General features: G+C 41.2%; 1 protein-coding gene across 2 annotated transcripts in view; it reads left to right on the top strand.

The window, feature by feature from the left end:
• LOC125878977 (protein shisa-6) overlaps window positions 1–13,020 on the top strand; it is a 101,962-nt gene extending 88,942 nt beyond the window's left edge. The window contains exons 6-9 of one of the 2 annotated variants that reach the window (XM_049560528.1): window positions 744–806; window positions 1,780–1,800; window positions 3,912–4,040; window positions 12,138–13,020. In XM_049560528.1, the coding sequence (XP_049416485.1) occupies window positions 744–806; window positions 1,780–1,800; window positions 3,912–4,040; window positions 12,138–12,742 (818 nt within the window). In that variant the 3' untranslated portion in view covers window positions 12,743–13,020. The remainder of the gene's footprint in view (window positions 1–743; window positions 807–1,779; window positions 1,801–3,911; window positions 4,041–12,137) is intronic. The other variant, XM_049560529.1, reaches the window with a different exon arrangement.
• The last annotated feature ends 6,029 nt before the right edge of the window (window positions 13,021–19,049 follow it).

The following is a 19,049-nucleotide window of genomic DNA, read 5'->3' as shown; positions in this document are numbered from 1 at the left end:
AAACGGGGGATGGAAACAGTTATGTTTGAATTAAGTCGGACGTAGCGCACCTCTCTCCATGGTGATATCCACACTCCAGGTCGGGAAGGCGGTAATGCATTTACAAGCTGGTTGCCAACCACCAGAAAACGTAGAAGAAGAAGAATGCAAGACTTGTTTTGTTTCTGATTCTGCAGAAAACTCCCGCGAGTTTGTAGTTTTCACCAAAGTCCGTACATTTTTTTTAAAGATATTTTTTGGGCCATTTTGCCTTTAATGGACAGGACAGGTAGAGAGAGAGAGAGGGGATGACATGCAGCAAAGAGCCACAGGCTGGATTCAAACCTGGGCCGCTGTGGCAACAGCCTTGTACATGGGGCGCCTGCTCTACCACTAAGCCACAGACGCCCCAAAGTCCGTACATTTAATGGAAACACACACAGGATTCGTATTTCTTTTAATGTGCATTTCCCAGTGATTCAAATCACTTTCGGATGGAAACATAGCTATACTTTAATGTTAAGGTCCACTGACAAAGAGGTGGCATTTCAACAGTTGGGACGAGAAAGTGTTGCTGCAACTGTAAAAAGACACTGCCATTAAAATTTTTAATGTCAAATGAAACTCACCAAAGATACCAAAAGAAGTTACCAAAGATACGTTTTTTTGGTATTTTGAGTGAAGTGACCCTGTAACGCCAAGGATAAGGACAGTCTGATGCTGACTGATTTTCCTCTTGTCACTCTCTGTTCTACCCACAACAGGAAACCACCACCATGACTTCCAGCACAGCCACCTGGATCTGACCGCGCTCACACCTAAACTGGGTAAGAAAACAATGTAATGTAGCATCGTCCTTAACTGGAGGTATGCCATTATTTATAGTGCAAAGGGTCACTGTGTAAACTTACAATGAAAAAGTACATGTGAAATGCATTTCCAGAAAAGCATGCTGTATCATTTCAGTACAAAAGTAAAGTTCTGCTCTGACTTTGAGGGGTGGTGATTGACCCAACTTGACATTCCCAAATGATATGCATTATTATATTTCTCTAAATGATAGTAAGCCAAACAATTCCAATTTCAAGGACAAAAGTATATCTTTCACGGGGAAATTAAAATCTGAGAAACTGATAAAGAAGTCCTTAGAGAAAATGAAAAGCAAAACAGTGTATGATAATCGAAGGATCATCTGTGCAGTTTGCTGCAGATATTGAAAACTCAATTACTGTTATTGCATTCCATCTATTTCTCTAAATGTGATTTTCTGTGAAAGGAGAGCAAGTTTAAGTGTGGAGTTACTGAATGCTCCTGCATCTAAACGGCAATGAAATGAAACACTGAGTAATTAAAGAGGGAATCTGGCCCTACTGGTTATGAAAAAATCCCTTCTATGATATTCTAAAAACCGCAGAGGCCAACATTTTGTGTCAGTGTCGTTGATTCATCATACAAACTTTTCTAGCATTAATGGAGCGCTGCAGTCCACATTCTGCATGCGCTTGTCTGCCTCTTAGGCAGGACAGCCTTTTCACTGGGAAAATGGGTTTCAAAAGTACTTTCAGCACCAAATAAAACTCTTCAAACTGCACTTTTGAAGTCTATTTAGTTTCTGATGAGGATGGTAGCTCTTATGCATAATTCCAGAGTTGCTGGTTTAGACTTTGTGTTAACCCTTGGCAACATTCCTGCAGTACTGGCTTTGAACAAGGGCAACCTCTATAGGATGGGAGGTTTGGTTGAAGAATACTGTGCACATTGATTGTCATTGATCCTTTCTTTCTCACTTGGATTTGTTAGCCCACAGACAAATGAGATACGGTAAGTAATACACATACACCTGGTGTTTATGTGTATTTTTTCTTCACTTTTTCTTCCACATATATCATGTAGAGATCAAAATTCTTCAGCTGCACACTGGGGGTCATTTTTTTATTCTCTTTTTGTTTCTCCCTTTTTAAGCGCTTGTGTATTTTTTGCTGCCACAAAATTTCACGCCGTTGCATTACAATCCATGACCTTTGGTCTGATCTCAGAATCTTTTCTTCACACATTATTTCTACTGTTTCACTCCACCTAACTGGCTCTATCTTCCCTACAAACCCAGACACATGCCAGCACACTCTTTTTCCAATTCAGTGAATGTCTCCCCTCTACACCATATGTTCCTTGGTGTTGTGTGTCCCTGTCCTCCTTGCTGCAGTAGTCACCCAGTCCTATTTTTAAATCCAGCACCACAGTCCCTGCCCGTATCCCAGCCCGCCCCGCCCGCTGCGCCTCCTGACCCATGACTGGGCGTCCCAAATACTGAAGCCACAGGAGCTCTGTGCAGTGCAGGGAGCCTTCATGGTGCCATACATATCACTGATACCCAAAACTGAACTGTTAAAGGAATTTCGCAATGTGTCACTTGAGCTGCTTAGACACAGTTAACAGATTTGCAGCTTGCTCAGAATGTGTGAAGGATAAGAAGCACAGATTAGTACATTTTACTCATGCTACAAGTCAACATTCAGTAAACCGTGACCTTGAAATACTCAATGGAAAGTCACCAGACTCCCTTCAAAAATCAAGTTTAGTTCAGGCAATAAATACTATAGTTTCTAAAATGTTGTCTATAACCACTTCTGAATTGTTAGGGTGTTCTTTTAAATTTAACACTGGACATCAAAATTTCCAGTTCATCATCCAAGCATGTTACCTCTTCTTTTAAACTTTTTGTACTGTTTAGTTAAAGTTCCATACCTGACCAAAAACACTCAGTCAGTGTAAGAATGGGATACATTTATTTGCAGATGACACCATTTTGTAAATGTACAAACAGAGGAGGAGAAAGGATAGTATCTGAAGTAAAATAACACAACAAGCAAGACTTATTTAGTGCCACTCCCAACATAAATAAATGTAAAAAAAAAATATGTAAAAAATATGTAAAAAAAAAAAAAAAAAAAAAAATACTCTGCTATGATTCCTTTTAACATGGATTTTCATAAGAAGCTTTTAAAAGGAGGAAACAGATCTACTCTGCATCTCCCTCATTAAGAAATTCTAGATCTGGCCTCCACACTATCCACCACCAATGCTTGGGCTAGGTTTTACTTTTATTTTTTGCTTCTCCAGGGCTGGCTTCTAGTGCTAGGTTGATAGCTGCGAGAACAGTGTGCATCAAGATGGCTAGCCTTAACATTAGAGAAAATACTGAAAAGATTTGAGCCATGGTCTGACCCAGTCTCAGATGAGGAGTCTGTCATGCACCAAAATGGGCAACTCGCAAACATATCTGAATAGTAAATGTAGTTAGCATCCATTATTTGTCCATGTTGTTTGTTATGTTGTTAGCTTTTGGGCTAACTGGCAGTGGCCAACACATCATTAATTGTTGTGTAGACAGACATTTTAGGGACATAAACATAATAGGATCTTTAAATATTTAAAATGGTCATAGTACATAATGTACAAAGTCATTCTCAACTACCTAACTACAGCTAGTGTATGCTGTGTCAGTGCATTGGCTGTACCAATTAAACACAGTCTTGTGTTCAAATAAAATGAACCAAATATTCACTTCGCATTTGGACTGAGTGCACATCTTAGGAGTTAATGCAGATCAGTGGCTCCCTGCCTGCAGCCGTGCTCTAATAACCCAACATGCTGATATTGATTCTGGAGCAAATAGGTCAAAATCAAACTGCTGTACATCTCAAAATGCATCCAGACCTTTACAACCACTACAACCCTCCTTCCCAAAAGCAAAAGAGCACAAGCACATCCAGCACAAGTCTTTCTCAATTCACACTTCTCACCACATCACATGGCCCTCTATATCAGCCTCCCTTTCTCTCCTTCAGTAAAGACTCCCAGTGTAAAACCCATCTTTCTTACTGACTGTACTCTTGACTCCACCGCACCGCTTCCTCCCCTGTCCCCTGTAGAGAGACCCCAGCGGATGAACAACATCCTGACCTCAGCCACGGAGCCCTACGACCTGTCCCTGTCCAGATCCTTCCAGAACCTCAGCCATCTGCCGCCCTCCTACGAGCTGGCCCTCAAGTCTGATTTAAGTAAATACTCCTCCTCTCTCCACAGATTAAGTAGGTGGTCCTTCATTCGTCCTTCGTCGCCGTTTTTTTTTTTTTTTTTTTTGCCTGATGCGCTAAAAAAAGACAGGGAATGACGTCACCCTCATGCCCTGTACATTAAAGGGTTGCCACATTCACCACGTCTGGCCTGATGAAACATCTGAATGTCCATTACAGAGACATGCATCATGATAAGTATCTACAGATGTGTGGTGGCTCATCCTGCGGTTAATGCTCTCACTTTTTCACCTTTTTGGCAAATAAACTTTTTAAAATGCATGACAACACGCGAAAGCCTCCATACTCATTCCCATCGACTCATCTATCGGTCCAATCGGCTGACATCTAATTGGCGTGTAATTTGGCTCCATCTGCAGCCCATGTCATGTTGTTAATGTCTCTTAATGACATATTAAGAGGGGGTTTTTTTCAGCTGAATGGCTTCTATACAGCAACAAGATGGCGCTTTAATGTCTTAGCAGTGCTACAGTTCATTATTTTCACTGTGACAAATGCAGCTGGATGATGACGTGGATGCAGCCTCTTGACCAGTGCATATTGCTGCATGTATCTTGTCTTTATTTAAATATCCTTTTACTGATTTAACCTTTATCAAACCAGGGAGTCTCTTGGGAAACATTTCCTTTTTTACAAAACAAACCTAGCCAAAATGGGTTGTACCAATCATGCATAATTAATTTACAGCCTTTACATATACGTACATATATGTGGTACTATAATGAAAGAAAGCGTAACTGCTTAAAACAGTTACATTCTTCATAAAACATGTTCTGAATGTTGGGTTTGAATGCCTGATAGGAAGGCAGTGTTTCCAATTATAAGTTTATCTTGTAAAGGATTCCAACAATGACAATTATTTATGTAAGGTTTTGATCTGATAGTTTTTTGAAGCAGTAGAAAGCATTCTGAGGTAGATAGGGCACTCACCAGGGATGGCCTTCAAGATGAAACGATGCATATGAATCTTCCTCTGTATTTTAAGTTAAGTTGTCTGAGTAACATTTACACAGTGGTGAATTTGTGGGTCATCATTTAAAATAAAAGATTATGGGTGCTTTAAAATCAAACCTGTTTGGTGCAGCTCAAAATAGCACTGGGGAATGTACCCAGTAGTTTGTTCAGGCTGGTGTGAAAACTGTTTAACTGACTGGTGCACACCAAACAGGAGGGCCGAGACCACCTGAAAGTGTTTGGGGAGAGAAAGCAAAACAGGCCAACCAAAGAATTTTACAATATTATTTATGTGATTTTAGCATGAATTAAAAGTTTGACTATCGAGAAACTTATCTGTGTAAGCAGCATACATAGTTATTCCAGATTGGGTAACCAAGGTAATGTGCACTGTCTGTCTGTCACTATAAGTCACAAGTGACAAGTGACAGTTTTGTTGTGTTTGTGTCCTCCTCCATGTATTTTAGCAGATCCTCATTCAGAAATAGAGAAGTGTAGTGACCACACAGTAACTACAGCCTGATGTCATCCCCAGATCTTCAAATGCTAACACTTTTTCACGCCCCTAAGTGTGTGATATTGATGCCAGAGGCACCCTTTAGCATCTCAGCTTTCGATGAATTCCATTGTAAAACTTGATGCTGACACAGACTTTCACTCAAGAGACTACAGTCCGTGTTTTGTCTGAAACCAAAAGTTAGTCTTGTTTTAATGTAACGTTATGTAATTTACATACCTACATCCCGTATGGAACCAAAGGTCAATGCTGTTTAAAGTAACATTTTGTAATTTACATAACTATGTCCTGTGGAAAACCAGAAGTCACCATTGTTTGAACGTAAAGTTACATAATTTACGTATGGCCTGCGTGACATACTTACGTCATGGTGCATTACATATCACACGTACTTAATTAAACTCAAAACAAAATATTTTTTCTAAAGCTAACCAAGTAGTTTTGTTGCCATCACAACATTAACCATGTGTTACAATGTACTTTGGCTGTGTATCACATAAGCCCTTTTAAAATAGGAATTGTGCAAATTTGCAGGAAAGCCCAATCAGTCTTCTTTCAGCATTGGCAAAATGCCGCCTACCTACTTTTGTTCATACAGAATGTGCCTTTTTCGGGGCAATGGGGGGGGCGTGAGCAAGTAACAAAACGTGTAGCTCAGCGTGTGACGTAAAAGCAGCGACGTACTCTGAGGGAAGCCGCGGCTGGTCAGTCCTTCGGCGATTCTCTTGTAAGTCGGCCCGTTCTTCACCATCCCCGTCATTTGACAGTTAATGGCCTCTTTGTTTGCGAGGACAAGGAGGGCGCACAATTCTTTGTCTCCCCACTTGCTCATATTTACTGTAGTTCCTGCTATCAGCTGTTTCCTGTTTATTCATCGCCAGTGGGTCCCACATGCGGCGTCATCAACAGCTCCTTGCACAAGTCATCAACAGCCCCTCCCCTGGCAGAAGGGCGCCTCGTTCTTTTTAAACCACAAAGTTTCCGCCAATATGACTACCCTACGAGGCTGAAAATTGGGCACCTCGGATCAACTTGCCAATCCTGCTGTGTGTGTCTAAACACTCGCAGCTTACCGGTAAAACAGCCCAACATTTACCGAAAATCTGGCATTGTAAAAGGGGCTATAGAAACACTGAAGGGTTCCCTGTGCATAACTATGAGACTCCAAAGGGCCTGACAAAGTGCTGGTATTTGCTGACCTGTGAATGAAAACAGGCTGATAACTGTCCAAATAAATATTTCAAAATATTTGTATAAAGAATCTATTTTTTGACAGATCATGTTATCTAGCAGAATGGGTTTTAAAGGGTTAGAAATTATTTTTTTGGGCATTTACAGTGGGATTTAATTGGTAAAACAATAGTTGAATTTGAAAAGGCAGCCTGGCCATTGCTAATCGTTGCAGTGGGCCTGATTATCTGTTATACCCTAGTTTGCAGTATAACGAGTGACAAAGGGTGAAAATGTGCAATGCAGATAGTGTTACTCGTTTCTTTAATCTGAATACTCTGTTTAGATAATGCCAAGGTGTATAAAAAGTAGAATTATTGTTGCATTTATCTCTGTTTCGAACTGATGCAGAATTTTGCAAACATGGTTCAAACAGAACCTTTTAAAGCACCAGGAACAAAAACACTTTATAAAGTCTTCCATTTTTAGTCGACTACTTACACTTCAGATCCTCCACTTGAGACCATCCATTTTTCATGCGTCAGTTTTTGAGATGAACCGCTTTCAGATGAGCTAAAAATGTTGAATTATAGGGGGACGTTGTGGTCGCAGCTGGACTCCTCTCATCTGAGTATGAAAATTACTTTGAGTCAGTGAACTCATCGAATGGCACATTTTTCCTCACACAGCTTTCACCTTCAGACTTTCCTAAATATACTCAAGTAAACAGACATTGAATATGTGCTGCTAAGTGTGCCATCATGTTGCCGCTTTGTCAGTCGATTGATTCAAGCGCAACCGTGGAAACACACTGTATGCTTGCTTGTGTACTGTGCTGTGAGTTATCGCATTTAACCGATTTGTTGACAGAAAATCTTTTCTAAAAACATTTCCTTTGGCCTTAAGAAGCTACTCTGTGTTTACAGTGATTTATCAGAGAAAACACTGCAGAACATTAGGGAGTACTTGTGCTGTACTTTCCTCTTCAAAGCATTATTTGCAGGAATGAATTCAATGCATAGCAGATTTACAAATTGCTATGCAGTTGTATGGAATGCACGTGAATGCACCATTCACTGTCCTTGAATCTTAAAAGACGTTACACACTCAGAGAAAGCTATTTAAATGTGTCATTGGGTTGTGTGATAGAAAAACATGCATCGGCGCAATCTCCTTTCAGCCCATTCAACGTTGGTCTTTTATACATTTGCCTTCTCTCTCCCTTATCAACTCTGGGCTTTGCTCTTATCTTCCTGGAGCCTTGTACACACACAGAAAACCACAGAGATGAATCACACCGGACGACAAAGAGGCTTTTCGAATTTGAGACAGGAGGTCTGCCGAATTTGTCACACGAGCAAGCAAAGTCGTCCCTTTAAGAAAGCCCTTCCACTCGGAAAAAAAAAATTAAATTGTGGGTTTAAGCATGTGTGAGGTCTTTGGAAACAAGCCTAAAAGTAATATAATTAGTTGTGATTTTAATTAAACCATCTGGAGAGATGATGATGACTAAATTAAATCAGTACGGTTTATCTGCGTGCTTGTGTGTGTGGCTGCTCCTCCAATCTGTCTGTCCTTCAGTGATGTCAACAAGGCAGAGATTGAGGACGCTGCTCTAAGTGACCCGCTCAGCTCCTCCAAGGAGGCTGCAAAAAGGAGGAGAAACAAATCTTGTTTGGCTTTGTTGTCTTTCACCTTAATCACCCTAAAAGGGATTAAAACACCTTTAAGAACAAACAAACCACCTTTAATCCTCCCCCCCAAAAAAAAAACAGTAATTAAATTGCTACATGTCCCCCTTTAATTTCACCGCTCCTGCTCCAAACCTCTCTGAAAATCACTTTATAATTGATGTTCGACCAGTTTCACCAGTGTTAGTGCATTATATGATTACGGTCTTCTGTGATCAATAGCTGACACATAAATATACTGGTTATATTGAATCTAATCTAGCAGAGTGGGAGCTGGGGTTTAATTAGCTGTTGTTAGCTATTTCCTGTTTGCAGCTCCGCTTCACGTTTGGGACCCTTTACCCTCTCGCAATCATGTTAATTGTAAAGTGCTGCATTTTATCAGCACCGCAGAGATGAGATGGAGCAATATGCATCGCCCGTGTTAAATCATTCCAGTCGCTTAATGTGTAAACGCTGTAACATGTGTACACTTATAAAAAGCAGGTATTAAATCAAGTGGTGGAAAAGGCAGTTTTGGAAGTGCATTTGTAGTCTGACATGTTAAGGCAGCAGAGAAACCCATTGAAATTAATATTACAGTGAATTCTCAAATCTATTTATGTTAATGGTAGAGTGAGGGCTAATTTCTACTGTATTATATTTCAGTAAGAAGCCTTTCTGTTTTAACTTGCTGTTGATGCTAATTACTTCCAAATCAACACTGCCTTAATGTTTACATATTGTCATAATACATTCAAATTATTGTACATTTCCTTGGCACTTGGTCTGTCAGTACTACAAACAACATTCATTCATTCATCTTCTAACCGCTTCATCCTCTTGAGGGTTGCGGGGGGGCTGGAGCTGACATCGGGCGAGAGGCAGGGTACACCCTGGACAGGTCGCCAGACTATCACAGGGCTGACACATAGAGACAAACAACCACTCACGCTCACATTCACACCTACGGACAATTTAGAGTTATCAATTAACCTAGTCCCCAGTCTGCATGTCTTTGGACTGTGGGAGGAAGCCGGAGTGCCCGGAGAGAACCCACGCTGACACGGGGAGAACATGCAAACTCCGCACAGAAGGGCTCCCACGCCCGGGATCGAACCGGCAACCCTCTTGCTGTGAGGCGAGAGTGCTAACCACCACACCACCGTGCCGCCCCACTACAAACAACAATTCTGTCATAATCACCACTCTTTGGCTCGGAGTTTCTCTTTTCAATAGAAACATCTTTTCATTCAGGAATTATTTCCAGTGGCATGTGCTTTTCAGTCAGTCACTGTAAAGTCACTGCATCAATGGACATGAACACACTCAACACACAGATTTGCATTAAAAGGCTTCCAGGAACTCAAGAAGCATAACCCCTCAATTTCCTGCCCATATGGAAATATAATTTATAAACATATTGAATTTCTATATATGAAATATATGTACATATGTACACACAATATATATATATATATATATATATATATATATATATATATATATATATATATATATATAATGTTCTGTAATAATAGAGTAATTACATAAATTTCATTTTTCAAAAAACATAGTGTGCACATACTGTACTTGTTTTTACTTGGTGTCAGTCACCAGTCCTCTGGCTTTTACCTGAAACTTGCCTTTTATTTTAAAATGTATGTTATTTGTCTTTTCGCATCATAGCAGGGCATAATGCATTCCTGCCACATTAACATTTAAGTGTATAATCGTTACAGATCTCACACAGTGACTGGAGTTTGACCTATTGATGGAGCTATGGGCCACAGCTTCTCGATTGTGTGTATACTTGTAGCCTCTGGTTGAGTTTGGTGACATTTCCTGCCATAATGTCACATCCAAACCAAGCCTTCAGGGAAAAATGCTGGAGCACATCGCCACAGGCCAAAGTTAGGCCTCTTGCATTGGGAATGCACAGAGCAGTGGACATGAAACCACTCATGGAGGGACAATAAGGTGACCTTCTGTATCCAGGCATGACATCTCTCCCAGAGCAGCCAAGCATCCACACAAACAATTCCCATCATCCCTCTTCTCCACGACTCGGTGAAGCGTGGTATGGTCCTAAAACAGCCATTCGACCTCAGTGTTCTGCAATAATTAACTACTGCAGAGGTAACGACCCCTCAGCCGCAACAGTTAATCAGTGAGCTTCTGTGGTAGTGTCCCCCTGTGAGCCAGCACTGCCAAAAACAGGTAGATAAAAGTCTGCCAAGAGCTGATTGCCGCCTGTGGTTAATACAGCCGTAAATGACTTCGCCATTAGGAACACCCAGCGGAGAGCCCGACCTGCTTTCTGGCAGGGGATTTAAACAACTGGTTGCCCATTCAGGCACAACCAGCTTATGAACTATTGAGTATTGTAGCATGCTGATGAGTCCTCTCTGCACTGAAGGACAACTACACTGATGAGTCTGCTGTTGTTCTGTTTTTTCATGAAAAAAGAGGACAAAACCATTCAAACTGTGGACAATTAAACTATATGTGTTGATTATCATTATCACACCATCCCTTCAGCAGCAGCCACAAGGTGTAGGACAAATATAATTGAGACTAGATGCATCAACATATTCCTCTCTAATGCTTTACAACCACTCTTGGCCCAGGTGGTCCATGGCCTTTTTCACAAGAGTAATGTCTGAGCACTGCTTACATGCAGATTTCAAACTGTGGCAGCATCACAAATGATTGGTGCTTGCAAATTGCAAATAACTTTGCAAGTCCAACAGGGCTCCTGCACGCTCATGCAGAAACTTCTGTTTAATCAATGAAATGTGTCAAAATTAACAGGAAATTATCTCGTGCTGCAAACTGCCGGTTGCTAGTTGTAAAGGTCTTTTCAGACCAAACGTGAATCATTTGTGGGAAGCTAAATCTGAGTTGGCCTTGGTGTGAAAACTTTCAATGTGAAAAATTGTCAATGAATTTAAATGTGGTGAAACAGGCCCCTGGTACTGTGTGAGGATGGGAATGGAGAAGAAGTTCCACATTGGCCAATCAATTGGTGGTGTATGCCCTCAACCTTATTGACTTTTATCAACGCTGGCATGCTTCCCTGACGCCAGACCCCTGCGTCTATGCTGCTGCATGCAGCAAGAAGGATTCATGATGCAGAGGAAGAAACTGTTTCAATTTCAAGTTAAGGTGGAAACAGCAGCAATATGCTGAAACATCTTTCTACATGACATGAGCTTAAACACCAGCAATGCCATGACACTCTACAAATGAGTGCCACTACTTTCGAATTGAGCAGCACATCTATACCGAGAATTAATATTCAGTATTATAATGATACTAGTGCCACGCAGCTACACTGTCTTCAGTCTCAATTAAACCTGTGTAGGCCCAATTTTACCAACAGAAAACTGACCAGGAATCAAAAAGGCAATTGATAAAGAACTGAACTGAAAAGCAGGCATTAGTATAAATATAATTGCATCCTTGGTACTGTGTCATTACTCAGTTCAAATATTTTTTGTGATCTTGCTGCCTAACTGTGACAAAAAAATTCCCCAGATTTGTACTACAGCTTGCAATCCATGCATGATTTTGTTTCAAATGCACCAGGGCTGTTAGTGTTATTGAATGGCCTCCTAGGAAATGCTGGACTCACTAACTAGAGTGGAAAGCACATTCATATTGTACAAGGGTTTACTTACTCAGAGCAAGCCAGAAGTCTTCATAGTGTTGTCTCTCTCTGATTACCTTTGTCTTTTTGCTCCTCAGGTGATAAGGACATAGATGACTACTACACGAGGAAGCATCATCATCCTGACTTTGGTGGCCGGGGACCAACCCACTTGGTGAAGCTGAACGCAGATCCCCAACAGCACCAGCAGCGCCAGCGTCCCCGCCGAGTCCAGAGGGCCATGTCCCAGGACCACGTCTTGTCTCCTCCCAGGACGCCACGTCGTGGAGATTACGGCTTATCTTCATACGGCGTCATGGCGGCTGCCGCATACAGCAGCAGCCGGCACCTCTCAGAGGAGCAGCTACTGTCAGCAGACCGCCTCCACTCCCAGGATCCCTTGCTGTCCCCGGCGATGAGGCGCGACAAGTTCCGGGAGAAGGCGATGGCACGGGCTATGTCTCACGCCGACATGCTAATGCCCGTCACGCCCGTCATGGACCGCCACAAGATGACCAAGATGCACTCTCAACCCAGTGCCTCTAACGACTCCTACAACACGCTGACGGTCAACCACCAAGCAACCACGTCTAAGAGGCAGGCGTTTGCCAACCGACGAACACACACGGTGGACCACCTACAGTACATTCCTGGCCACCACCACACATACCGCACTGCCAGTAAGAACGAAGTAACGGTTTAACCGCAGAGTGGTTAGCTGAAGGATTCCTGAAACACATCACGGACGTCAACAGAAATCTCCAAAATCAGCAAGTCTCCTCAGCAGAGGTGTTCTGTCTTCTACTTAAAACAACCTCCTACATTAAAACTCTTCCTGCTTTTTAGCACAAGCTTCCTGTGTCATCCAGAATCAACCCCGGCAAAGACATCTTTCTCTTAGAGCATCATAAGGGCTTTGCGCGTTGACACAGAGGGATCCTTCATGCCAGACGTTTGACAGCCTGAAGAAAATATTTTTTAAACTGGACATGGGACTGGAAGGGAATTGTATCAACTTTATAAATATATAAATATACTATATTTACTATTTGTATTTTCAGTCCTTGTTATAGCTTTAGAGATTCTCATTGACTGATGTAAGCACTTCAAGTGGTGCCTCTTGAAATTGTCCCATTTCAACGATGAAGTGGATTTGTGGGTTAAAAAGCACAATTAATGAATTCCCTTTTTTTGTTGGGTTTATTTTACTCTTCTTCTTTGGTAAACGGCCAGGACATATCAGCTTATTAGTGAAAACAGAGGCTATTTCTGTTGCATACAATAGATGATTGTAAATAGGCTATGTTAGCAGCATTAAAACAAGAAAAGCTGGCCCTTTGACATTTTTGTTTTATTTTCTCCCACCTGGAATCTATCATAGATTCTCAATAAATAATTTTAATTTTAGATAAGGCAAAGATCCCAAATTGATATTATTTCCACAGATGTCTGCAAAATATGTGGATGTAATATGTATATGGGGAGTATTTTTCTTTTTTTAACTGTGCTTGTAGCATAGAATTATTGTGTATGAAACAACCTCTCACCACCATTGAATGGCAGCTTCAGTCTGCAGACGTAAATCCACAGGTGAAACTGGAGCCTGGTGGTTGTCTGAATTAGCTTAATTTCTGTTCACACATCTCCTTTGCTTTGTCATCCACGAGGATGACCCTCCCCCGCCCACTCTGCTTGGTTTGTGACTGGCCAGCTGCTTCCATCTTTACATATCAGGTACTTGTTGTGTGGGAACTAAGGGGGGAATAGGTTGAGTTGTAGTTTTGTGTTGACTGAAACAATCAGTACTAAAGAGGACGTCATAATCGCTAGTCAGTCGAGCATTAATTAAAACTGTGAACAGTTTGTCCAGATGTTTTCATTAAAGCAATGCCTTATCATGGAATCCCATGTGCTCTTAATTGAACAATCATGCTTTTGTCACATCTTGTTGTCTTAGCTTTTTGTGCAATATTACTGATTATAGTTTACCAGCAGAACCAGCAGTAAAAACCTGTACAGTGATAGATGATACAGTACATATACCTCAAAAACACTAAATTCAATGACAGTGGTCTCAAACTTCAAAGGTTAAACAATCATTACATACTAGAGGTTTCTATTGGACATTTGTTACAGTAGTCACATTACCTAAATTAGCTTTGATGAAGGTTTATGGGCTTATAAGTGTGTATAAAGATCTTATGTTCTCAGCTGTTCATGAACTGGAAAGTAGAGGTCTTCATGGGTTCACTTGGTTTCTACTCATCAAAGCCTCGTTTCCACCAAGCAGTCTGGTTCAGTTCAATTCGTTACACATTAGAACGGTTAGCGTGTGTTTCCATCGTTGAGAATTGTAGATGGTTCCTAAAGAACAGTTCCATTCTGTCCCTTTTTTTTGTCACCTCTCTGTTGAGGGACCTAGCACACCGATCCAGTACTAAAAGGTGTAGCTGGAAACACTAGTTCCTTGTTTGGTCATGAGAAAATGTACACTCTTGCTCTAAGGACTCATTGTGCAGAGTCGCTATTTTTAAATATTCCATCAATTGCAACAGAGACCCCAAATACTCCAGCCTATTCTTGTTTGTTCTGAAAATGTCTACGTACAACCCTGTTTAGCACGGTGCTGACGTTCCTCTGCATTGCCTGTGAAGAGAAAATACAGCAAGTGCTGGAGAGAGCAGTGACATATCAAGTAATAACCCCACCTATATTTAAGAGTACTGTCTTAGGTGGAAACACTAACAGATCCAGGGTTTTGTTTAATCCCCATACAGGATTTGTACCCGTTCTAAGGGTACTATACCTAAAGCGTTTGGTGGAAACGCGTCTTAAGACACAAACCAGAAATATCCAGGTAGGGTCTCGATCTGTTTGTCAACATGCTTAATCAAGACCATTTCAGTCCCAAATTCTGAAATATATGTCCAGATGAGTAAATCCCAAGGAAAAACACTGAAGACCCAATTTTTTAAAGATGAATTGTGAATTGGTTTGGGTAGCTCTTCTACAAGCACACTGCCAATCGTGTCCAAAATTTTCGACCTGTGAAGACCTCTACCGAAGAGTCCAAAAACCTTGACAGTATGTATGTTTACTGTCAAACAGTTTGAGGGTCAAAAAAGGGTCTTTAGTAAGAAAATATTTGTGTTTCTTAGACTTGCACTGTCCATTCCCAAAATGGCAAGAATTATCAAAGTTGTGGGTGTCTCTTAGTGATAACATTAATCAGATTATAACTTGACCTTACTGTAGAAGTAAAATATCAGGAACATTGCTGTTTCTATGATCAGATATTTGAGTTGTATGCTACTGTATATAAAGACTTGTTACGATGTTATTTGTATTTGGAACTGTCTTTTTTCAATGGCAGGAGAGCAATGTCTCATTACTCATGAATCCATATTTATGTTGAAATGCGCTCATGTCTTGTTGCACATTTTTTCCTAAGTTGGCTGTCTTTATGGGGTTTTTTAATGATGTTGACCTTGTAGGGACGTGGGAAGTCGGCCAAATGAGTTCAACAAATTCATTTCTTTAACTTATTTTAAACTTGATGTGCTACTTTCTTCTTTAATGCCAGGTCTGTATTAAATGATGTCAATTAGAGATTGTCTTTTTTTTCCCCTAAAATTATTGTCTTTGTACATATATGATTTTTTTTTCCTTTCCTTGGAGAGTGCTTGCAGGTAATGAAGTATATTTGATAGCTATGGGTGAGGGGGGGGTGTTAATTGTTCAGTAGACCGCTTCAGACAGATATCTGTACCCTTCCACCTCACTCATCTAATTTTCACAAACTTCTTTTCACTTAATTAATAATGATGTCATCCCAAGAGCCTTTTTATCAATGTGCAATATTTCCTGTTCATGCAGCATAACTCTATAGCCACTTTTAAACTGTTGTGAGGTTCATTTGCTGCCATAAAGGCTTTGTTGTCCTTTTCATTTAGGGCTAGTTGTCTTTCATAGTCAAAGAGAAGGGTTTTTTTATAATACAGCTAAATGTGGAATGAATGAAACAGGTGTCTGTGTAATTGCACAAATAACTGGAGACTAATTTAAAGGCTTCAAAACAACATAATATGACTGTTCTTGTGCATTTTCTGTTTGTTTACAGACTATTAAAGCACATCATGTGTTGTAATCGTCGATTTAATCATTATCATCTTTATGAAATAAGTAGTATCACAAATAGACATTTATTTTGTTGAAAGCTATCATCACAAGAATTGAATGACTTCATGATAGTGATCAGTGTGACTATGAAAGTCGTTTTGGGGATTTGTGTGATTTCCTAACCACTTAACACCTTTGTGTTTGACAAAAAAGTAATTTGAATCAGTTATCTTGCTCAATTACTGTTAACCTTGGTGAGATATTATAGTGCTACTTGCACATCAAAAAAAAAGCTGAAAGGGGCAAAAAGCAAAATCGTTTCACCACTAGGTTTGCTGTTGTGCACTGCCTGTAGACCAAAACAAAGTGTGTCATGAGCCACACCTCCACTACCTCTGCTCTCCACCACCACCGCCCCACGCCCCACTCGCCTCGTCTAAACTTAGTTTAGCAGTTAGGGATGTCTTACACTCACTCTCGGTCTCTGCTGTGTTTAGCTATTCCCCTGCCTACTTCAATGATGATGGTACTTAATAAATGTAATATATTTGCTGAGATGGAGGCGAGGCTCAGTGACTAGAAGAGCTGGTAGAAGCGCTCCATAACTGTGAGTTACTCCAGTAGCCGGTGGCAGCCGACTCGGCTAGAGCCATCGCCGGATCCTGGCTAGTGCTAACACTGGGAGCTAACGCTAACGTTCCTACTCTTCTCTGTGAGTGAGAGCGATGATACATTTTACAATGCTAATTGTAAATGTTAGCTGGGCTGCCGGGCTACTCACCTAACACGATCGTAAGGCCTGACCCATTGCTGCGGCCAAGCTGCTAATAACTCAAGCTCCGGACATTAGCCCATGCTACGATTGTAACGTTAAATTTAATTGAATCGACACAGCCACATGTGCCTAACGTAACTGTAACACTAATTAAAACAGACATTTGACTTTGTGTTGTTACTTAATGTTACCTGTCCAGGAGAAGAAGAGCTAGCTCCGAGTCAGACTGTAGCCCCTTTAGCTCTCACAGTGCTCTCCACCTTGGAAATGCAAGACCAATGTTAATCCGAGTTCTGTCCCTTTCTTTATCCAACAACTTCTTCGCCAACGACCGTTGTTTCTTTAGAGGTAATGTCGGATCCTGGTCGTCTTCAGGTGAACGTTCCGCTCTCCGCCATTTCGCTTCGAAAATACGCGCTGCCATTGCTCACTGGCTGTAGCCTTTTATAGGGAGGGAGGGCCAAGGGCTCCGAGAGGAGGGAGGAGGCAGCGATTTACATGACGGTACATGAATGCGCAGCCAGACCGGCTCGTAAACAAGGGGCTGGAGATAAACACAGAGAGAGGGTGTGTGACGTCATGCTATACTCCAGATGAAATTACACTTCTAGTTCTTCACATAGCGATTTTTTAATTTCTTCAATCTAGAAATGATGAATATCCGCTTATTGCCCCTTTAAGTCAGATTAAACGAGTTCAAGAGCTGTGAAAAATTATTGTCACTGGCAGGGGCAGAGTGGTGGGGTGACAACCAGGGCTCCAGCCCCAAATGATTTCTTGACAGCCCAGAAACTATGCTATTCCCTAAAGAAATCTAATATAATTGAGTAAACATGAATCTGTTGGTCTGGGCCCAAGTCATTATGCCATGGATTTAAAGGTAGCAAATTTGTCAGCAAAACATTCATTCTGTGAACATGTACTGCAGCATAGTATAACCAAAATGCATTTCAATTTTATTAATGCTGTTTACACCAAACTCCCACCCTACCAAGGCTATGTTATGTAATTTAAAAATAGTAAGATCAGACAAGTTTGCCTCTTTTTAGATGACAGGTGTGAAAATGAGTCATCCTCATCATTTGTTGAGTTATGTATATAGCTGCTGTAAATAGTGAAAAAATGTTCCCAGGGGAGCATGACCCATACCCCTCCAGAGGTTTGCTCTGAGCACCGAATGTTTACAACGTCTGGCTCCACCTCTGCACACCAGGATAAATATTAGGAACATTAGAGCGACAATTTTCACATAACTCAGAGCAGCTAGCGACCCAGAAGAGGTTCTGGTTACCTTCTGAAAAACAAACTGACTACAGACCTAGTTTCACGAGGTAAGACCTCATTTTCTCAGCTGGCATGTACTCATTATCTTTGTTCTATTTAATTATGATGTGTTAAAATGCCAATGTGCTGTACAGTTGGAAAATATATAGGCTAAAGCGCTTGGCGAAGTTGTTAAGTCCCAGAATACCTTTCTTTCTAACTTGTGATGCTGGGACACATTAGTGTTAGCACTAGCTAGCTAGCTGTTGGCATTACTATTCATCTCAGTCGTAATTACTGAAGGCAAGCTGATATTTTTACAACTGCACTGTGGCCTCTGTCGTCCAAACTGATGACATTTCATATGGGAGTTTGGTTAAAAGCGTTAAATCAGATCTGTGGCAAACTTTAGACATTTCATCAGTAGATGAAACAGGGTAGAAGCATTAGTATTTGAGTAAGTCACCTAGCACCTTACACCAGAGCCAGCAGGCTGCATAAATGAAAAAAGTGGCCGCAAAAGGTCCCACAGCTGGCACAGGGCCCCATAGGATGCTTGAAATGTCTCGCACACACAGCCAGGTGATCCTACGCTCACTACGCTCAATATGCAAGTTGCACATTCCCAGCAAATTACACAAGGGCCCCGCCTCCCCTCATTACGGCCAAGGCCGTGACACCCCTTTGTATCAAAGGGAGTGTTAAAGTTTACAACTTCCATGAGGGGATGAAGTAGAGCTACCCTTCTAGCCAGGAAAAGAGAGAAAAGAGTGAATTGCCAGGACAGCAGTAAACTGTTCTCTTCTATCAAAGTTTGAAGTTAGCAAATAAGAGTCACTTAGCTTGCAGTGCA

The sequence above is a fragment of the Epinephelus fuscoguttatus genome, linkage group LG19 (genome assembly GCF_011397635.1).
Source record: "Epinephelus fuscoguttatus linkage group LG19, E.fuscoguttatus.final_Chr_v1".
Lineage (NCBI taxonomy): Eukaryota > Metazoa > Chordata > Actinopteri > Perciformes > Serranidae > Epinephelus > Epinephelus fuscoguttatus.
The sequence above is the reverse complement of the archived record's forward strand: the minus strand, read 5'-3'. Positions and strand labels throughout refer to the sequence as shown.